General features: G+C 41.6%; 1 protein-coding gene across 2 annotated transcripts in view; it reads left to right on the forward strand.

Annotated features, from left to right (window-relative positions):
• NARS2 (asparaginyl-tRNA synthetase 2, mitochondrial) overlaps positions 1-22,100 on the forward strand; it is a 52,519-nt gene extending 30,419 nt beyond the window's left edge. Inside the window, exons 7-14 of one of the 2 annotated variants that reach the window (XM_027741623.2) lie at positions 1,264-1,396; positions 7,838-7,936; positions 8,338-8,381; positions 10,239-10,305; positions 11,849-11,986; positions 13,105-13,202; positions 15,414-15,440; positions 21,382-22,100. In XM_027741623.2, the coding sequence (XP_027597424.2) occupies positions 1,264-1,396; positions 7,838-7,936; positions 8,338-8,381; positions 10,239-10,305; positions 11,849-11,986; positions 13,105-13,202; positions 15,414-15,440; positions 21,382-21,526 (751 nt within the window). In that variant the 3' untranslated portion in view covers positions 21,527-22,100. The remainder of the gene's footprint in view (positions 1-1,263; positions 1,397-7,837; positions 7,937-8,337; positions 8,382-10,238; positions 10,306-11,848; positions 11,987-13,104; positions 13,203-15,413; positions 15,441-21,381) is intronic. The other variant, XM_027741624.2, reaches the window with a different exon arrangement.
• Positions 22,101-23,104: the final 1,004 nt, after the last annotated feature.

The raw sequence follows: 23,104 nt of genomic DNA on the forward strand, positions 1-23,104 counted from the left end.
TTTTTGTAGTGTTGTTTATTTAAACTTCAGTTTAACAAAATTAGCCTGTTCAGAATCTTCAGTGAACATCCTCTTTAAGTTGAAAGCTTGCAGAGCAAAATGCAAGTCAAATGCCAACCCCAGCTATTAGCACGCATCCTTTCATGAGCGTCAAACTGTGCTTAATCTCTACTGCTTGGGTTCTTTTTCTCTTACATGCTGCCTACAGCTGAAAATAACATCAAGTTAAAGATGTACTAAAGATAGCAGCTGCCCAGTTCATGGTTTTTCTGAAGCAGCTCACTCTCTTCCCCAATCATGGTTTACTTCCCATGCAGCAAGAGGGGAAACACTGCTGTCATGGCATCTGCTTAGGAAGCTCTTGCTGGCTTGAGGATGTCCAGGAGCCCAAGTGTTCATAGCCCGTGGTGTAAAAGGTATTGCTTGTAGTGCAGCTTCCCACATAAAACTAAAACTTTTAAGGGTGTGTTGGTGTTGGATAGGAAGGTTTCTTTCAAGGGAAGTAGAAACACAGCATGACGTGACTGCAGAACAAGAGAGGATGTGTTTAAATAGACTCTCCAGAAGGTGGCTGGAGAATTGCATTGGTTGCTCTAGCACCAAGCAATATCCCAGATGTGTTCTCTGTAGTAGAGACCCTTTAGCTGAGCCATTTTTAGGTGTGTGGACGATGCCCAGTTGATTATCTCGAAGGCTCTTTCAGCAATAAACTTCGGTCTTGCCACTAGAGGGGGACTGCAAGCCATACACTCAGCATCCATCCTGCTGGGCTTCACCAGCCACCCCTTCGTGTTTGCACCAGCCCAGCAACTCCAACTGCAGGGCACTTTCTGCTCTGTTGTGCTCTGGGGTCTCGCAGCACCCGTGAAGGTCAGACATTGCAGCTAAAGAAACAAGAAAGGATGCGATCAAGGAGAGCCTGACTGGTGTGATGACTGGGTGCTTCTCCAGTTATCTGGCTCCGCAGAATGTTGTTTTTTCTTCCCTCACAGTTGCAAAAAGTGTCCTGAGCACAACTTGTGTACAGTGAAGGCTGAATACTGTGTGTGCAACCTCCCTGAGTCATGAAGAGGTGTGAATAAGTCTTCTCCATGTCTGGATAAAGGAACATAACAGTGACATATTCAGCAGTGCCATTAAACGGGTCAAAGATGAAATAGAAACATCATTGTTTCTAGATCCTGAGATAAAAGTGAGGGCTTTAGGTGTAACAGACTCACTTGTGTGCTGAACCTGACCTACCTGTTTATTGTCACCTTGCAGGGCTTTTACCCACGTGTTCACCTTTGGTCCGACGTTCCGAGCGGAAAACTCACAGAGTCGCCGGCACCTGGCAGAGTTCTACATGGTGGAGGCTGAGCTATCCTTCACTGAAAGCCTACAGGACATCATGCAGGTGGGCACTCCAAATGTCTGTGCAGGACCAGTACCAGAGCTTCTTCCTCCTCCTTGAGATGGGCTCCCTACCCTCAACTGAGGTCACAGCTCCTCTCACCCTGTGTGAACCAAGTAGAGGTTGCACAGGGGTTTCCCAAGGATTGGGATTTGCTCAGCAGAGATGAGGCCACAGAGGGGATTTGGAAGGGAAGATACAGGTGCACACAGCCCTCATCTGAAGCTGCACAGTTGCTGTATTGCCAGGAAGTGTATAAATGTGCTTGACTGGGCTAATGAAAGTGGCACTCTCCCTTTCAAAACCTTCAACACCTCTCCAGTGAATGAACAGTATTTGTACAGTGTGTCCCTTGATGTGGTCTGTAAAGGCCTCCTTGAAATCTGCATTGAAATCTGAAGTAGAAACAACAGTTTTTGGCATACACTGTTCACTGTGGCTTTAGCAGAAGACTGGAGGAAATCCTTAGTCAGTTGACTTTTGATTTTTCGGGATTGACCTCTCGATTGCAGTTTAACCACATGATGGATGCTAATGCATTTTACTAGTCTCAATGTAAGCCAGCTTATGTCCAGTAGGAGTTATGAGTAAACATCCTCACAAACTCTGGTTTATCAGGTAAGCTCCCTGGAAAGCTATTGGAGAAACAGCCTTATAAAGAAAAATACCTGAGACACTGGCTACAGATTTATAAAATAACATCCAGGTGGTCATTTCTTCAGCCTGGATCGTACACATCGCTGAGTCACTATGGCCAGACAGCAGAGCTGACATGCTCTGTGTGCTGCTTCTACATCCGGGATGTCTGGATGGCACTGGACTGTGTGGACCGACCACTGGGAATCTGTGCTCCATCATTAGTAGCATCCTGCTCTTTCTTTGCTCTCTCCTTTTCTCCAGAACAACTTTGTGTATTCTTAGAACATAGCATATGTATATGTTCTCACCTTACTTCCTGAGTCCTGTTCCTCTAGGCAATCAGGAGCTAATTGAAATCTTCACTGCTTTTATCTAGCATAATAAGCAGGGTCTTCTGTTAAGTGGTGTTTGAGCTCTTGAACACAGCATCAACACATCCTGTGCAAGAACCGTAATTGCTTGTCTTTTGAAGTATAGACAACCAGTTCAGACAGTTCAGAGAATTAGGGCTGAGAATTGTTCTGGAATGTGTAGGGCTTTTATTTGTAGGGAAAGGAGGAACTTCCCCCCTTGTCTTGGCTTTTGTTGTTGCTAAGTATCTTGTGAAGTCTCATCTTGTGCTCTCTTCACATCTTCCCTCTGTCTTAAAGTCTTTGACAAGCTTCTCTCCCTATAACAGAAAGTCTCCTAGCAGCCTTCATTTTTCATTCCTCATAGTGAGTCTAGATTGCAACAGCCTTAATTTTGGGGTGTTCTTATTTGCAGAAGTGGAGTTCCCATTTTGTTTATTTTTAAATCATTGGGCAATCACTCTTTAAAAAAAACAGAAAAACACCAACAAAAAAACCTCCCAGCTGCTCTAAAACCGAAATCAGGTTTCTTTCCTGGTGCAGCTGACCTAAATTCAGTGTTCTCTTGTGTATCTGCCCATTGGGCAGTTTGTCTGTTTGTTGTCATCTGCAAGTTCTTTGTTCGGTGCAAAACGCCCAGTTGAAAGCCTCAGGGGCTCTTGGCCATGGTTACCATCTGAACTTTGTCCTCACATAAAGAGCTGAATTGTTTAAGATTTATTTTTGAAATTGATATTCAACATTTGGACTAAGTGCCTCTAATAGTAACTAGTATGCTGGGAATGCTCAGCTTCTTCAGGGACATGTTGAAGTATTTGCTTGTACACCATTAAAGAGTCTTGCTATAAAGATGTAGATGTTTACCATTCACTGATGAGACCTTGAGGTCTTTCAGCCAAAGCTCCAAAAAAAAACATAGCTTTCCTTATGAAATAAAAGGAAAAAAGAAGATTTAATAACCAAGTTAAATGTATTTAGGAACAAAGGGCCTGAAATCTTAGAGCAGTGGCCTTTTTTCCCCACTGTAATTGCACAGAGCAGTGCTCAGTTATTCCTAAATTAGTAGCATAGTTCTTGCAAAGTCTCTTATGTGTTAATCATGCAATATAAATTTCTGTTCTCTGCCAAAATGTGTTTTAGTGCTACAAAGAAGCTTCAACTCTCACAATACTGGTTTCATAATACTTTCTGTGGAAAGTCCCATGTGCTTAGTGCAGTACTTTATGCTGCATGGCTGGATAATAGTATTTCTGCTTTATTGTACAGGGTACCTAAGGGTTCCTATGTAAGGTTTCCTATCTAAGGAAAGACCTCTGTAGCCTCTTTCCACAAGTGAAGTGAAGAAGTTGGGTCAGGTTACTCCAAGGCACTTTTCTCCTCCAAACTGGATGAGAAGGAGTTAGAAGAAGGTCAGGTAGACAGTGGAAGAGGTTCAATTGTGGAATTGTCTGGACTTCCAGACATGGCCATCTAGAGTCATCTCACCTCCAGTACCTGTATTGGAGGTCCAAGGTCTCCGGTTTCATTTGTCCTCTGAGATGCCAGTTGTCAATCTCTCCCTCTCTCTTGAGTGCCGTGTTATGTAGCTGTATCTGTAGACTGTTATCTTCTGTTTTTCATTCCGCTGTCTTGGCAGTGCAGTAGATTTAAAGGATCCCACTTCACTCCTGACACTAATGGGGTCTCAAAGAGGCCATTTGATACAGTCATTATTGAATTTCATAAAACACGCATACAAAACTATGCTAAAAAAGACATTATTTAGGCTGTAAAATTAAGAAATGCCAGAAGGCATTTTCCTGATGGCATTTTTGGGAGTTTATGCATAGCGTTAGTCTTCCTTAACAAGATCACATCCTAGCACCACTGTCTCTTTAAGGGATGAAGAATATATCTCTTTCAGATGGAGAATACAATTTAACACTCAGTATTTGAGCTCCGTCCTGAGGGCAGAAGTATTGTCTTCCACTGGTTATGTACTTCATCAAAATTAATTTGCTGTCATTACAGCCTAGTGACATGGAGCATTATTACCTCCATTTATAGAAGGGAGTTCAGGCATGAAATGAAATCAGTGGGACTGATTTTGGGTGTCAGCTTCAGAGAGTTTGGATCTGAAACATGTATGTGATTTGATTTCCAGAATAGTTTGCACTCAGCATTCTTTCTGTCTTCAGTGCTAAGGCTGAGGCACTTGGGCAAATCTGACTGCAGTCTCAAGAGAACAGACACTGGTAATCACGTGGTTTACTCCAAGTGTCTTGCTCAGCACTCTTTAGGGACATTGGGGTATCTGCAGGACTGTAGGTTCCTTCTCTGAAGTGGCATCCAGCTGCCATAGCTGAGGCTTGCTGTATCCCCTAACTTATATCAGCATTCAAGCTTCAATGGCCAGTGAAGCAGGGGTCCTACAGACAAGTCTCCTTCCTTGCATAAAAACAGCATCTCTCTAGAGTGGGTCCTGAACTGTTGGTTGTGTAGCTGAGAGGAGATTTTATGACCAAGATCAGATGAGAATCCTCCCCTCTCTGTGTGTATATAGGGGCACACATGTACGGTGTGTGTGTCCAAGCATGAGAGCAAGAAATAATGCTCCACTGGTGTCTCATATGTAAATAACCTGTGATCTACACTGCATCCACATGCATGCCTCAGGTAAATACATAAATAAAAATCCTACTGGCAGGTCATGCGATTTTTCTGAAAGTGTCTTATGTAACAGGGATGATGATTTGAACTCTTCTTGGAGTGCACAGCACCTCCAGTTGCTGCTGCTGACATTTACTGCTGTTTTATTGATGATTTCCTGTTTCAACCCTGATCATAATTTTATTTGGGAAAGGATAAGTTGCAGTATCAAAAGATCCAAGTTAAAATTAAGCAATACCCTTGGGAGCTGCTCCTAATTAAAATTGAACAGTTAACCATTGAGTAACACAGCAGCATTGGAGAAGGCCAAGGTTGATACTGCTGAACTTTGAAAGGTGAAAATAAAGAGAGAAAAACTGTAGTGTTGAGGGAGGGGGGAAAGCTTTAACCTCTGTCCTTCTTGTCTGCCCTCCTACCAGCAGTTTCCACACTGCCATTATGAAGCAACCAAATTAATGGGCTTTTGGGACATCAGAAGTCCCACTGCTGAGATAAGCTACTTGCTGTGATTCCAATGCCTTTTTCCCTGTATAAGTCTCCTATCAAACATGTTTCTTTCAGGATATGTTCAAACCAATCACTCCACCTGTATCTCCAGCTCACATTTTCCCTCAATTCAGCAAGCCAGTGGTTACAGTTCTCCACTCATTTCTCCTATTGCCCACTTTCTAGTCCTTCATTGTACTATCTGCTTAAAGACATAAATTCTCAGTTTGAGATTTTTTTTTTCCTTTTCTTTTTCCCCCCTCTACTGTTTGTGTCTAGTACACGTTTGGCATAAATAAGAGCAGTGACGAGGCCAGTGTATGACCCACGTGTCTGGTTTGTTTTGCCAGGATAAAACCTCAGTCTCAAACCTGGAAATATTTCCCCGATTGTTTTTCCCATACCACCCACATCTTTTTTCCACAAGAGGAAGCTGCTCATGTTGAATGCTGTGGGAACCTAATTGTTACTTTATCGCACAGTGAGGAAAAAAAGTGCTAATTAAACAACATGCTTTTCTGAAACCAGATGATACTTTCATTTTCTAGAAAGAGGAAGCTTAATGTAAAATCCCTTCGTCTCTGCCTGGTGAAACCAGATGAATTGCCAAGAAGTTTTCTGATTTCATTTGCATAAGCCTTGTTCTAGTTACTTTGAAGAAAGTTCAAAGCTGACTGTTTGGTTATTTGCCACTCAGCAGCAGGAATGCTGGCTTTTCATTTCCTCTATGTTTGAGTACCAGGAGGGGTGAAACTGTTAATCTGCATATGATAATGCCGTTCCTTTATTTGCATCTTCCCTTTTTAGAAAGAAGGCCCAGGTTGATGCAAGAGTGTTGAGTCTGAGTTGGCTCCAGAGGAGTCAAAATGGACTGCTTTACCAGCTTTGCTAGGCTAGTGGGATGCAGAGGTTATTCAGCACAGAGTAGTGTTCCAGCAGCTTGGGACAGGTGACAGATGTTCATCCAAACATAAGAGTTTGAACAATGTGCCTGAAATCTCATCTCATACAGGCTATGTAAGTAGCACAGCTGCTTCATTTCTGTGCCTTGTGTTCCTCTTACACCATAGGATCTGGTTCCTTGTAAGGGCTTGTAAGGCAGAGACCTGCTGCTGCTGCTTCTAATCTGCTGACTGAATGTCAGGTTTGTGTTTTCACAGTTAGTCTTCCCTGGGCCTTGTGTCTAGGGACTGCTGCTCACCTAAGTGTCATTGGTGGATACTTTGCTTCTTCCAACCCTGCAATTAATGAAGTGGTTGTTATGCTCACAAAAAAAAAAAAAAAAAAAAGAATGTGCCAGAATTTTCAGAGATACTTTTTATTATGAAAAACCTAGTCCCATACCAGGCTGAGGTGACGTGCAGCCCAGCTGCATTGTTCTGTTCTTACCAACGAGGGTAGAATAGGAGGGTGATTTTGAAGAAGGATTGGGGCCATCATCAGTTGATACCACAGGTTGTACCACTACCTGCTTTGTGCAGGTGTGAGACTATGAGGAGTCATGAGAACACTTAATCTGCACAATAGCAAGTGTCCTGAATGGACTGCTTTGCTTAACCGAAAGAGAAAATTACAACAGGTTGATGAAAATGGCATCGCATGTGGGGGCTTTTAATGGCATTTTAATTTCTTAATGAGTGAAGCCTGTTTTACTGGATAACTATATCCAAATTGGATGATAATGTAATTTAGTTAATCCACATTAGTTCAGGGAAATGGAATCACATCTTTTTAGTTTCTCAAACATCCCTGCACTGATGTGTCCTCTGCTTTAGCTCTCTACTCATCTCTGTGTATCTTCACTTTGCTTTTACTCTGCAGAATCTCTCTAGCTGGGATCCATTTGGTGGGCTGGCTCTACACACTACAGGTTTATTCTCCTTTCCTTTAGTTCTGCTTTTTCTAACAACGAAGCAGAAACCCAGAATGACTCATTACAGGACAGATACCTCACTAAGAATTCATCTGAGACCAGTCTCCACAAATGGTTGTAATATGTGTCTGTCTGACCAGGGTTGCTGCTTGAATATTTCAACTGTGCTGTTTTTCACTGGAGATACCTGACTGAAGATACTGAGGCCATCAGCAGACACTGAAGTCCTAAACCCATAGTAGAAATAAAGGTTCCAGTCCTCTTCAACTACGAAGCAAGCCTGCTAATTAGGAGCATTAGCAAGCTGGTACTCTCTTATGCAGTCTAACCATGCAGAAGGACAGAAGCTCCTTCTGTACCGTTTGGCTGATGTGTACCGTGTTTCATTTGTAGTCTGGGACACCTAAGCAGTGTTCATTTTTCATCCATTTCTCTTTTTTCTATTAGGTTATGGAAGATCTTTTCAAGACAGTAACAAGCACTGTGCTCTCCAGATGTCCTCATGATGTTGAACTTTTTCATAAATATGTAGCTCCTGCACAGAAGGTAATACATGTGACAGGAAAGAGCTGCAATCCTGTTGTGCATTTTGGGGCTTCTTGGCTATAGGGAGGCTGATTTTTTATTATTCTTTTTTTTACTGTGTTGTCCTGTGTTAAGAAATTGAAGAGTTAAATGTCAGCCTGAGCTTAAGTGATTGTTCAGGCCAGCAGAGAGAGGATATGGTGGAAGTGTAGCTGTCACATCATCTGGCAGCCTCTGAATCATCAGCTTCAATAATCGGGTACTCTTTTAGCACTGAATGACCGGGAGTGGATTTTGACCCATATCTAGATCAGAATGCAGTCCCGCAAATTCAAATATAGAGGAAAATCACTTTTCTGAGTTTCCTCCGGGCCCCTGAACCGTTAAGAGTATCTTTATATGTTTATGTTTTTCTTTTTTTGACCAAGGACAGGTTGGAACAAATACTGAAGAACAAATTTGTGACGTAAGTACTATTTCAAAATGATCTGGAAGAGGGCTTTTGGGGAAAGAGTTCCTATTTTGTATATGTTCTTTCACAACTCAGTATCTTCTGGGTTAGCATAATATCTCCAAAGGAGCATGAATTGCAGTTCCCTTTTACTGTTTGTCATTACCCTTTCATCTCTGCATGAGACTGACATCTGAATCTGCTGACCTTTGGCTCTTGCTCCCCTGGATGAGATCCTCTTTCTATAACTGTATCCTCCTTCCAGCATGTACTTGCACAGTGGTTTGCTCACTATCTTGGTTGGTTTTGGCCTTGGTGCTCTTCTTTTAATCACATCTCCACTCCAGTGGCTCCCTTTTTATAGAAGTATTTTATGATATTTAAAAATTCCAACTTTTTTTTTCTATTCCCAGTTGGTTGTGCAACTCCTATTTCTATTCCCAGTTCTATGTGTGCTAAAGAATTGAAGGGTTTGGGTTTCCCTCACTGACCCTCAGGAATACCTCCTTCCTTACTCTTCCCTATGTCTTCAAATAGTGGAGCTCTCCATTTGTCCCACAGAACACTATAGGTCTGCTCAGCCCAGCACTGGTTGTCCTATTAAGCAGCTACAGCCACACTTGGGCAATAGGATCGTGATAGATCCTCCCTGTGTCTCTGTCTGCAAGAGCACCGTGGAAGACCTCAGAGAAGTTACCGTTTCCCCATTTCAGTCCTCTCTTTGGACCTAACTGATATTCCTGAGAGGACAGAGTTGCCACTCAGCTTCTCCCATGGTCCAAGGAAAAAGAGAGAGAGTCAGAACATCTCTTTCTCCCTTTCCCTCTCTCTCTTCATCAGCTGCTGGCAGATCTGGGGCATTCCTGGCTTACACACATCAGTTACATGTGTTGAACCTGTGCCAGTGATATACCTCATTTGGACTGTGGCCTGACATAACCCAAACACATGGAGCAATATATTCCTTCTTGAGGTATTTCCTCCAGAAGCCTTCCCTGTGTTAGTGAAACCTTGTAGCTGCGTGTCAAGAGCTCATGCTCCTTAGAGAATTTTGTTTATAATTGGATTTAGCCAATGATACAGAAACATGAAATTATAGTGATCAGGTTATTCTTTCTGTTATATAGTGTATAGTTCTGTTATATAGTTCTGTTGTATAGTATCAGGTTATTCCTCTGTCCATGACATTTTGCTTGGTATGTGGAAAACTTGTCAGCCAAGGTCTTTTCCACTGAGTCTTGATTTCCAGTTATCAAACCTGGCGCAATCATTCACTGCAATTTTTCTGTTTGCATTGCCATGATGCTGTTCTTTTGTGCTGGTGGAAATCAGTGGAGAATCTGCTCCCAAGTCTGACAGTCTCCCAAGTCTACAGAGCAGTAGAGAAACATTGCTGCAAATAATTCTCATGGTTTTTGCAAAGCAAAGTGGAAACATTTGAGCGACAAGAGCTTTGCACCCTGGGCTGTTATTTTTGCCTAACACACCCTGAGCTAGAGCTATGTTGTTGTAGCTATGCTGATGGGAGCACATTGTTTTCTTTAAAAAAAATCCACAAATTTCTATGAAGCAATTCTCTGCAGAGCTCACTTTTGACTGACATGCAACATTGCAATAATGCAGAAGTGTTGAGAGCTTAGCACTTCCTGCCCAACATGTAGCTGAAGCACAGGAAAACATAGGGTTCTTGCCATATAAAATGCTTTTTGGTTTCTGTCCAAAGAAGCATTGCTGGGAAGTCTGACATTACACACAAGTTGGCATGGTGGTGGGGAAGTGCCTCCTTATTTTTCCCAGCATGGCACTTGTCCAGAAAACTTTGTTATTCCTTTCATAGTTATCTTAAAGACTTTTTTTTTTCTCCTCTTGCAGAATTTCATACAGTGAAGCAGTGGAAATTTTGAAGCAAGCTTCTCAAACTTTCACTTTCAAGCCAGAGGTAGGTTGTTGCCAGGTGGCTTGTCCCTGTGCCTGTTCATGTGCACAGCCTGAACTCTATAGAATCTCCTTTCTTTCTGATACCACAAGAGCTGTTACTTGGCACAGATTATCTGCCTTCTGGGGTGTTTGTGGGTTATCACCCAGGTGAAACTTTTGGCCTTTGGGGTTGAAATGGGAGCAATATAAGGAGTGAGATCTGTAGCAGAACAACACGTAACGCTTTCAGGGAAGGAAGTGATGACTGTGCTGTTGAAGGACCAAGGCTTCAGCAAAGGCACTTCTCTTTCCTGTGTGTGAGTAGTGCTGGGAGTGTTGCAGATTCAGTAGCAATCATCTAAGAAGAGTTGCTGCAATAGTCCTCAAATAAAGGAAATATAATAAGGTAGCACCAAAAGTTCTGACAACAATTAATAAGCCAATACTATGTCAAAATACCATGTAATCTAGATGTATGTAAAGGGAATCCCTTTTCTTTCCAAAGCATAGATGTTGACTGGGAAAAAAAATAACATGCTAGTCTTTCTAACACTGTCAGATTATAGTTTTCTAAAAATCATATTTTGCACAATTTCAAACACACACACAGTATGGGACAGCATTTGTGGTGGTGCTCGCCTCATGTGTGTACTCTTTAATTGTTATCTCATTCTGATGCCTTAAGGAAAATAATCCTCTGGCCGAAGCCACCTTTTTAGCCAGTTGGGTAACTGTTTCATCTGTGCATACCAGTGGGTGTAGAACCTCAGATCTCATATCTGTACTACCTTGATCTGAGACAGCGAACTTGGGATATTTTCAGATGAATAGAATCTGTGGGAGGTCTGTTCCAGTCTTCCCCTTCTACTCCCCCAATATTCTTTGCACGTCCTATAAATGCACTTGAGGTCTCAAGTCAAAAGCCACAAAATTTATAACATCAGTGGAAGAAAGGAAAAGTGAGGGGCGTTGCAAATGTCTGAGGTTTCTGATAACAAAGAATTTAATAGGATGCTGGGTTTTCTTAAGTGAGACTTAATGTAACATGTAACACAGCAGGAAAGAGAGGATCAACCCAGAAAAGCTGCTTTCTATATACCAAAGGTAATACTGAAATAAGGCCAGTTTGCGGGGTCAAATAATCTGACTTTGGATAGGTGCCTATTTCTCTTTAGATATATGGAGTGTGGTTTGGGTGTTGATTTTGGGGGTTGGTTGATTGGTTTTGTTTATTTGTGTGGTGGGGTGTTTTTTGGGAGCTGATTTTGTGGAGTTTTTTGCTTGTTTGTTTGGGATTTTTTTCTGATTTGATACCAGATGCTTGGGTTTGATCTAGCCTTGCTCTGTAAAGTTAAATCATGTTATTTTCCATGCTTTGCTGTGCCTTAAACCTTGTGAAACTGTCTTCTTAGCAGACTTTCCCAGTGGCCTGTATGAAAAGCTGCTTTGCTTGGTTTCATGTTATTCAAAGCTCCACGTCTTCTACACAGGGATTTTGCTGGGTCTCTTGCCATGGGCAAGATACTCGAAGGCAGGTTCCCAGGTCCCCTTTGCTGTCTTTGCAGTGGGGCTGTGACCTCCAAACAGAACATGAAAAGTACCTAGTGAAGCACTGTGGTGAGATTCCTGTGTTTGTGATTAACTACCCATATGACCTCAAGCCTTTCTACATGCGGGACAATGAAGATGGACCTCAACATACAGTGAGTCCATGGGTCACACTTCCACTGCTTTTTTGGCTAGGCATATGTCTTGGCCTGCTGATAGATAGACTGATGAAAATAATCATCTGCTGGGCCTCTGTGCAAGAAGTCTAAGAAAAGACATGACAATCCTGTCTGGTTCTTTTCCTGTTGTAGAAGAAATCCCCAAAGCAGGAACAACAGGAGGGAGAAGATTCAGGAGATGAGATAGTGTTAAGTTTTAGCTTAATTCCCTTAAGACAAGTTTGCCATAGTTTATTTCTTTTCCTGGTAAACTTCTGTACTATTAGGTGAAATGCCTAGAATTGCATGGCTTGAAGCAGTCTGTGATTCTCTTGTCATCCAAATGTAGCATCCATGTAATGCTCAAATAGCACATGGGCACAGGAAGTAAGCTCTTTATCAACAAGCCTCATGCTCTGAAGGTGTGATTTCCCAGTTGAACTGAGACAACTGAAGCATTGCTTCTGCTACAAAGAGCAGCTACCCTACCATGTACCACTTTCACTTCAGTGGCTTTAGTTCTAGAACCACTTCAGCTCTGGGATAAGAAAAGTAACCCTAGAAGACAAAACAGAGAAGACAGGCTGCTCAAACCTAAGAGCCTAAGTGGTATCACTTGGATCCTAATAGTTGGATCCAATACATGAGTGGCACTGATACCATATCCACTAGAGCTGGCCCAAGGAATGGGGGTAGATAAGGCTGAACACAAGCTACAGCATCAGAGCAGGGAATCAGGGCTTCAGGAAACTTGCCCACGTGTCTTTGCTGTCTTGTGAGCTGCTGTTGGGTTCTTTATAACCCTGCACAGGTTGTGACTAGAGTAACTTAGTGAGATTCAGTTCAAACCACTTGCTGTAGATGTTCTCAGTGTGGAACATCACTGCTGTTGTTTAGGTTTTCTGTAGATTTACTGAAGTTTATCCTTGCAAAATTTCCTCCCAGCCTTCTGTCAACAAGAGACTTTTCAAGTATGTGCAAATACTTACCTAAGTGTCACAGACTCTGGAAGAATTACAGTAGGGTTTTACAACCAACCATCAGCATCAACTGTACTTCTGCCAGTCACTGTGTGGCTATGGGTCATGACTTCAACTAGTTTTCTTTCTTTTAAGGTTGCAGCTGTTGATCTCCTCGTACCAGGAATAGGGGAGTTGTGTGGAGGCAGCTTGAGAGAAGAGCGACTGCCCTTCCTTGAATCACGCTTACAGAGGTATGGAAAACCTGCAGGTGCCAGGTGACTAGCCTGCTCAGGAGAGTGTTTGAGCAGCCCACAGCAGTTGGCAAGACAGAGGAGTAGAAGGTCAACCAATAGTATTTAAAAGCCTATTTTTGTCTTTGTGATATCTATTTTTACGAGTAGATGATTGCAAACTGGTGAAGAAGTTCTTATGCTTCTGTTGGAGGTATGCAAATGGCCTCTCTGTTTTAGCTCATCAGAGAAGAAGAGTTTACTTTATGCTAGGAGGCCAGGGCAGCTGAATGCCTCAGCTCTGCTGGGACTATCTGGTACAGGATCTGATGAGAGGCACTTCATCCTTGAGCCTTTTCTTCACAGTTTTTGTGGCTGAGAGTGAATTGTGAAGGTGGAAGTTGTCGTGTAGACAGAACTTAGATACATTTGTCATCACGCTGTATAACTGAGGAACTGCAGTTTTGGTTGGAAACTTTGCTAGCTGTGATGCAGCTGGCCTTGGTGACTGGCGTCATTTCAGAGAATATGGTTTCCACTTTGGTGGAAAGCTTCACTGGAAGTGCTTGAGACCTAGCTGTGTCATATGGACTTTTTCACCACTGCCAAAGATCACGTGACTGAGTAATTTTAGGCTAAATTCCATGTCAGAATATCAAAGCTGCTGTTTAGTTAACAATAATCGACATTATAGATGGGATAATTCTCCATAGATAAGTACTGTCTGATTGTTCAAAGGAACCTTTTGTAGAATCACAGAAAGATTTGGGTTGGAAGGGAGCTTAAAGACCATCTAGTTCCAACTTCCAACCCACCTGCCATGGCCAGGGACACCTTCCACTAGATCAGGTTGTGCAAAGTCTCATCCAACACTTGAACATTTCTACTTGCCCAGTCATAACTTGTGCAAAGCAATTTTGGGGGAGGATTAATCCCAGGGTAATACTATTTGCACACTGGGAATTAATTTGTTGCTGAAATCAGCCACATGCTCACACGGATATATCTGGTGAGTGAAGAAAAGCAATATCCATTTCAACATAATGAATCCAAAAGGCACAAGGCAATTAAAATCACCAGAAGATTGATTCTCCATTTTTAGTGTAGGATGATGATATTCCCTGTGCTTCCTGCTACTCTCCCTGTGAGCTCTCTGAAGCAGGCATGCTTCAGCTGATGTAAAGAACAATGTTGCCTGCTGTAGTTTTTCACTCGAAATTTTTTGCAAGTAAGATCTAGAGTCCACAGTCCTCAAGTTGTGGGGCTGGAGGAGGGTCCATATGGAGTTCGAAGCCAGAGTTTCTTGTTTATCAGGAAAGTCATAGAAAGTATTTCAAGCTACAAATGGGGTGTGACTTCAGTGACCTTAGAGCACAGCTCTGCATTGAAGAAGGCCTGGAAAAATCACACCTCCTTTCACATGCTTTTCTCAATTTTGAGTCCTCAGGATCTGATTTTGCTGAGCCAAATACTTTGTTTAGGCTTTTAAATTCTGTTTCCTGCAGACCCAGCATAACCTTAGAGATAACGAAGAGGATTCTTGTCTCCTTATACATGCTTCATACAATAGCTCTCCAAGGCCAAGTCAGGGACAGCTGCAGTGCACTGAAGATGGGAGAAGTGGTCTCTCTTTAACTGCTGAATTTTCTGTTCATGTTCAGAGAAACAGAAAAAAAGCCTAAAACTTTGCTCAGTTTATGCCAGGGCAGGAAAAGGAGAGAAGTTATACAAGTGGTGATGAGAAAAAGACATTACAGAAGTTGGCATACATTAATAAAGCTACAGGAGTTCAGTGGTTTTGTGCACTATGAAATGGGAGCCACATAGGGAAGACATTTTGACTCACCCATAAATGAGGTTGGCTGCATGTCATTGTAAATTTAATATTCAGGCCCATAAACTCCAAACATTCACAAGCAGAGTTTACCGACATGCTTAAAGTTACAAATACGTACAAGTCTTTGCGTGAAGGTGGGATCAATCCTGTATGTTGACAAAACAAACTTGGCATTTTATGAAGCATGTTGGGAATCTGTTCAAGATTGTCTACCAGTTACCAGAACTGGCGGCCACTGATCATGTCTTCCCTTTATTTCCCTTCATTTCCTGCCTTTCCTTTTTGGACTGGGTGTAGTCACACACTCTCCGTTTTCTTGTAGCATTCTCTTCCAGGCTTGTGCAGATCAACTCTGTTCCTTTTACTTACAAGGAAATTTTTTGTTTGTTTCACAGATTAGGACTCACAGATGCCTACCAATGGTAAGATGCTATCTTGCTCTGCAAGCTATATTTCTTCTTTTGAGACTCTTTAAACAACTATTTATCTTTTTTTTTTTTTTTATTCTGTTCTTGAGGGAACATTTTTTGGCCCAGTTGCCCTGCCATCACTGCCAGTCTAGATGGAACAGACAGTTCATTTAAACAAAGTTTAATGCTGCTTAGTTTATCCTTCCCATTTGTCCACTCACAGCACAGGTCATTCCTTTCAGGATTGCATGAAATGCATTCATTTACAATCCATAATAATTTTTGATATTAAATCTTTAGGCTGTGTTGGAAGTTGAATAGGTTCTGACCACCATGCGTGAGTTAAACAGGTTACAGAACCACAAGCAATTTGTGACCTTTAACAACCTTATGAATTGCAACCCTTTGCAATTGACAGGACAATTGGGTCGAAAAATCTTCCCTAACAAAGTGGTTAAAGCAATTAAAACTGTCTTCCTAAGGAGACAGATCAACCTTTGAATTATCAGCTTAACCTCTTAAAACGACAGGAGGTTCTTAGTGTTCTTCTTGACAAGCATTTCTTGGTATGTACTTTGTCATAGCTACTGAGAGAGTGCTAGTGCAAAGAATTTTAAATTTAGAAGAGTATATTCAAATATTCTGCAATATTTGGATTGATCATTAAGGAGGCTGTCTTGAAAAAAGAGTAAGTGTAGGATTCCTCACTCTCCACTTCCCACAATATGAAATCACTTAGGAATAGCACAGTATATGGCAGATCTTTACATCATCCATTTGCAAACAGGGTGAATTAAATGTCTTCCTTTGTTATTTGTATTTATGGGCCAGAATACACCATATCCCTTCATGTGAGGGAAGGATTATCCTTAACAAGGGTATAAGTTGTGTGGTTAGATGCTGAAATACAGCCTGAGGAAGTCTGATGTTCAACAGCAGAGCCTTCCAGCACTACTAAGATAGTGCAACCCTGCCTCATGCTTCCCTCAAGAGAAGATTAAGACATGGCCTGTTCCCTATGTGCATTTTCATGTGATAGTAGCAATCACATTCTGGAAACTCTTCCTCCTGTAATCTTGTTTTGGAGACTCTTTCCTCCTTTATTCACTCTACTCCATCACAGATAATGTAACATCCCAGAGAAGATTAAAGCTATTGTTACCACCTGCCATAGCAGGGTCTAGTGTCCTAGAAAGGTGCAGGATAGGAGTAATTCTGGATGCTTCTGGACTGCAGTCCAAAATCTGCCAGAAAACTGGTAGGTGGTTTGCCAGCATCCATCTTTTCAGTGGAGGTGGCAGGAGAGACTGAAATTAATCTCTTCCAATTTAGTGATTGAATTGAGTTTCCAAAGCTGGCTCGCAAACTCCTTGAAGAATAGTTGAGTCATTCCTTTTTAAATATAATATTTGCTGACTTCAGAATGTGATCCCTTTTGAAGCCCCTTAACCATTGATGTATCTGATTCTACCTGTTTTCTTCTCCCACTAAACATGAGGATATTGTGGAATCTGACTGTTTCTAGGACAGCTTCAGGAGTGCCTTGCTTGTGGGAAAATCGTAGGGCAAAGAGGCAACTGGTGATCTGAAATGCTGCTCTGCTTCTTGCCATTCCTACCTTTTAGAAAACTTTCTCAAAAAAGTAGATCAAGTGACATGGTCAAACGCCTCTGAATCTTGTTCAGTACACTACACCTTTCCTGTTGTGCAGGTTTCTTTCCAAAAAGAGTATGAGTTGGAGAAGTATTTGGCTTGATTCTGCAGTTATTTTATCTTATTTTCACACTTCTTCCTTTGACCTGTAGATGGAAAAGAGCTCAGTGCTGTAGATGATGATCTTGGCTAAACTGAGAGGTCTGCGTAAGTGAGGTGGGAAAGCCGAGTGATCAGTTTACTCTGGAAAGTCACTTGCTTTCTCTGTGACCAGGGAGTATTAAGCATATTCCTTGCAAATAGGATCAGGTCCCCTGTTTACAGCCTCCAAGTGCCAGCTTAAAAGTAACACAGTGGGTACTTTGTAATAATGAACAATCACTACCATCAGCTAGAACAGCATTTCAGACAGTCTTCCTGCATGTAAGGCACCCATTTCCTTACTCTGATCATCATGATGCACATCAGTGGAGAAGATTGTCTCATACTTTACAGTCCAGGTGCCTTTCTGATCATCTAGTGTGACACTGGTGAAAGTACACAGTGGCAGAGCAGGTGGTGTCTGCCAGATGTTACTGTGTTGTCTTGGCCCTGCTTCTGCTCTGGATGAAGAAGACTGAGCTGTGTTGGGCTCTTTAATTTCTAATTTTCTTTGAAGCTTGAATGTTGGATAGGTCTTGATAGGTCTTATATGGCAGCATAGAAAGGAGAGGTTGGACTTAGGGAACAGCACCACTGGTAAGCCACTTGCAGCCCATGGCCAGTGACAGCATTCATATCATCCTTTAAACCTCCTTCAGAGCTCAGTGAAAACAGGTTTCCCATCACTGTCCTTGGCAGTTGCCTGGTCCTATCACTCTTGCTCTGGCGAGAGACTGGAGCCCTGTGCTGAGCCAGATAGAAGCAGGAAGAAAGTCAGTACTAAAGCCAGTCAGAATGTGCCCAAATCTCACTCATGTCCATGAGACTGTTTTAAATTGGTGTCCCTGAATAGTTTTTTTTTGTGAATCCACAAGAAGCTGTAGCAGAGTAGAAGCTCCCTGAAAGCTAAGACAGTGTTTGACCCAACATCAGAACCTGGTGATGCTTTGCATGTTTATTTCCTGAAACATTCAGTAAAATGATCTTTCAAGTATCATTTCACTAGTAGTTTTTCATTACCCTTTTTTTTTACTTGTTTCCTCCAGTAGAATATTCACTTTCATGAACTGTTCAAGAACTTTGTTCTTTCGGTCTTACTTTTTTCAAACTGGCCACAGAGGCTTCAGTTTAACAAGGGTGTTGCATAAAGGATCAAGATTATATTTGTTTGGAAAGGAGACTGAAAAGAACACATTCTGCTTATAAATGGTCACTGGGAGAGCACCATTCTTCATACTGCTTTTCCATGCAACACAGGAGTTCATGATGATGATAAAAGGATATAGATCTTTAAAAGGATGAAAGGAAACACTTTTCTAACGTGGCACATACATAACAAGCTCCTGGAATTCATCGCTGGGGGATGTTGTTGCAGCACATACTTTAGTAAGATTCAAATCACTGAAGAGCTACCAGTCCTCAGGTCCAGAACATGAACTTAGGGGCTAGCTGAGGTCACAGAAGCTTATTTTCCCTGTGGAATAATGTTGCACAGTCCCTCAGTTACCAATGGAGGGCTCAGCTCTCTTAAGTGTGAGTTACTAGCAAAAACAGCTAGACTAGTTCGTGACTATTTTTGAGGTGAGAAACATCCAATGTCTGGAGACTATTGAAAGAAGGAAAACCTCAGGGAGCATTTTTCAGTCTCAAGGGATTTTTCTATTCATCTGCGGGCAGTTACTTTTTCTTTCATCTGTGAAGAATGGAAAATTTCCCAATTCCTCTGATTCTTCTAAGCACAGTCATCAGAAAGGATTCACAGTCTTGATCCTCAGTACGTTTAATTCAATAGATTTTTCCATTAACTTTGATGGGTTTTGTTTCGCTCCTTTTGCCAAAATGGCTTCTTAAAGTGCTTTGAGATCTACAGATCAAAGTCCTGGATAAGTAAGGGTAGAATTTATTATTATTGTTCATCTGGAAGAAGCTGAGTTATTTCTTCTTCTTACAATGACTTTATAAACTCTATTGCCAGCAAATGGGGAGAGAAGATGCTCGGCTTAGTCTAAACTGCCTTTGCAAGGCTGAAATGTGCTTATAGACATCATCAGAAATCCCTGTGCTGGTACTTATATTCCTAGTTACAGCTAAAGTCATGACAAGCTGGTTTGCAAGTTCTGCTCAGAACTGCTGAGCTGGGTCACAGTGATCTGCCACAGCCAGCACCCATATACCTCACATTTATGAGATCTTTCCTAATTCATGAGTCACCACCCGCAGCATCAGGTCTGCCTATCAGGTGCCTTGCAAACTCTTGTAAAGCTGTGAAGCAGAGCTCCCCAGGGGCAGTTCCCAGGGTATTAGCAGAAACACAAGTTCTTATTAATGCAGTCTGTATGAAGGGGATAGAAATGAAGACCACCATGCAGTTGCAGTCTGCATGTTCACAGCCTAAGCATAATCCTCATTATAAGGTATGGAGTGGATACAGCTGAGCCTTAGTGAGCCAAGCTAACTAAGCAGCAGCACAGAGAGAAGGCACATGGGTCCCAGTGATCAGAGAACATTCTTGAGTTCAACTTGAAGTATAAGCACAACTGCACTTTGTGTGTCAGTGCTACTAGGAGGAAGTAAGATGTGCTTCTATTTTTACTATTTGGGCAGTGGAGGGAAGGGAAAAACTCGGGGGGGGGGAACCTTAAGATTGAGTGTAATAAATGGTTTCTTAAATTTTAACTACTGTTAATGAACTGCAAGGAAAAATAATATGTCATGGTATAAAAGACATACTGTCAAGCTGAGTGCCAGAGCATTCTTGCAGCTGTACAGTTTGTGGGAGAGTGCTTTTATTTTGCAAGTAAAGGTGATCATTGGCATTACTTTGGCTTCACTCTGTTAAAATACAGTCTTCAAGACAAGAAAATTCTGATGTCCAAACAAGTACACTCAAATATATATAATGCATATTTTTATATATATATAAATATATATACACACAAATATAATATTTCTTTGCAGTTCATTAACAGCAGTTAAAATTTGAGAAGCTGTTTATTGCAATCAATCCAATCTTAATTTTCTTCACAGTGTTTTCCCCCCCTCTATTCCACTGCCTAAGTAGAAAAACATATATATGCATTTATATTTAAGTGCACTTGATTTTTTTTTAAACCGGGATGATAAAATATTCATACACCAAGATTAGAAGCATGTAATGCATCTAGAGTCACTCAATCCCTTAGTAGTGCATTCATATAAAGAAGAATGCCTTTGTGCCCTCAGCAAGCTCAGAAGCAGCCCCATAAATCAATAGAACCACTGAGATGTTTTTCACTCCTATTAAAATAAAACCGTTGGTGACAATTTGTAGCTGTAAATACAGTATCACATCAGCTACAGTCCAGCTGGGAAATAGGGGACTCTAAAGAAGAACCATCATAATCTTGTTGACACCCATATATTTGGGATATCTGTCTTCTGTGCACAACAGGTGCTGTTCTCCAAAACAAAATACCTTTTTCCAGATCTCATTTTTAGAGAACATATATTCAAGTTTTTTTGCTGGCTTACTATGGAAATAAATGACTCAGTCTATAAGAGTGATTGGGGAAAAAGTAGCAAAAAGCCATCTTAATTACCTTAAAAGAAAAAAAGTCTGAAGGAATGCTGAGTAGACAGCAAGACCTACTTTGGCTTCTGAAGAAATTACTGAAAATGAAATTACTTAGGCTATTGAAAAGCAAACAGAAAATGAAAGAACTTGTTTTAGGGCAGATTTCAACACCAGCATGGTGAAGGCTAAACAAACCCAAGAAGGCAGCTTCCTCTCCAGCAGTGGAAGTGCTTTGTGATTCTGTAGGAACCTGGGTTTGTGTCTGTGCTAGGAATATTTTAGGTACTAAAATTTACAAATGTGCTTTCCATATGAGCAGAGCTATGATGTTCAAGCTGTTCTTCATACCCAAATAAGTTCTTGCTCCTAAACAAAACATAGCAAAGCATAGCTATTCTGGGTTAAATGGGTTTGCACCTGGGGTTTCTGCAAATACAATTCTGCCTCTTCACACCCCTGACCAACACCGCCTGTGTTGGCAGAAATCGAAGTGGTCAGGGTCAAAGGGAAGTAATTTAGATGGAAAGCAAAACCCTAGATAAAAGGCTCTCTTTAATTATGTCAGCATAACTGTGCTGCAAATGTAACCGTCTGTTTAAATTACAGGTATCTAGACCTCCGAAAATTCGGCTCAGTTCCTCATGGAGGCTTCGGAATGGGGTTTGAACGCTACCTGCAGTACATCTTGGGAGTTGACAATATCAAAGATGTTATTCCTTTCCCCAGGTTCTCTCACTCCTGTCTCCTGTAGCTCAGCAGTTGACTCACATGGAGAAAACTGCTGGTGTGACTATCCGTATATAACATACTAGGATATGACTGAGTGTGTTTTAGTGTGAAATCAAGATAATTTTTATATCAGTGAAACTCTTGGTAAATTTCATACTAGCCTATTGAAAATAATATATGTCCTGGTGAGATTATGGACGCACACTGGCAGTTAATTTGATAGTAGCTCATGTCTTCAGTGCACTTCAGGAGTATTAGTAAGTCCCACTTAACTAAAGGGTTAAGATTCTCATGAGACTAGTACAGGCCATGGAGGTACTAAATAAGCATTGTTGGGAGGTAGCTGGGGTTATGTGAAATATTAATAAGGAGGTGTGACCTAAAAATATTGTCATGGCAGCGATGCATTTGTTGTTACAAGATGGCTACTGTAAAGCATGATTTTCCCCACTCTGAATTAAAAGCAAATGTTGCTTATCTTGGAAAAATCAACCAAGCCTACTAAGGAACAATGTCACTTTGGTACTGCTGGAGCAAGTCAGGTGAATGCTTGATTTTCTGAATCATCAATAAAGATGTACTGGGTTGTTTTGTAACTCTGTGGTTTCTTCTTCTGTTATAAAACTGTAGCTCTCAGCACCAGAGTGTTTCCTTCAATGTCTTCAGTAGAGGTTTCCTCTTCTGTATACCCAGATTTGTTGCACAACTTCTGCAGAAGATATCTGTCTTCTGTCTCCAAGAGAGCACACATTCATAGCAGAAAGAAATGTTCAGTTAGATCAGAGTTCATTCATCCATCTTTCCAGAGCCAACTTGCAGTTTATTGGTGGGGTTTTTTTTGTTGCTTTGCTTTTGTATTGTTATTGAAAAAATTTCTCATGTGCTCATCGGACCAAACAATTTTGTCTATATTGCAAAATAACCAACATATGCTCCCAAGAATTGCATATGTATTAAATAATTGCTTATCACTATAGGATCTGAACTCCTTAGCAGTCTTTAATGGGTTTATGCTCTCAGCTTCTCTGCCAGGTAAAGAAATATTCATTTCTGTTTTGAAGACAGGACTATGGGAAGACCAAGTGACTTGCCTAAGGCAACTGGAAAACAGTGATTTATTTGAGACTTGAACAGAGGGTTCTTCTTCCCTTCCAAATTATCACAATCCAGCAAATGGTCATTTGCATGGTGCTTACTACTCTGGAAACCGGGGCCTCTGGTGGTCTAGTGGTTAGAGTGCCTGACTCTCACCTCTGCGACCTGGGTTCGATTCCCGGCCCCCTGGGCAGGTGGAGCTCGTCAGCCTTGGTAGGCAATCCACCTAAGAGAAGGTCACTCTAAACAAACCTACATCCTGGGGGCCTCACTGCCACTGTCCAAGCTTTGCTCGGCCCCGGCAGATGAAAACTAGGGTGGGCAGTTCAGCGTGTGTCTCACCTAAAAAATCCACTGCGCAGGCTGGAAGGGTTAATGACCTTTCCCAAAAATCTTCGCTCGCGAAGACTGGCCATTATTATATTATTTATTTACTACTCTGGAAACCACTATGGCTGGAATATAAACAATATATGTTTAAAGAGAAAAAGCAAGGTAGCAGCCT

Source organism: Pipra filicauda, unplaced genomic scaffold (assembly GCF_003945595.2).
Source record: "Pipra filicauda isolate LSUMZ 115617 unplaced genomic scaffold, ASM394559v2 scaffold335_size1511353_pilon, whole genome shotgun sequence".
Classification (NCBI taxonomy): Eukaryota; Metazoa; Chordata; class Aves; order Passeriformes; family Pipridae; genus Pipra; species Pipra filicauda.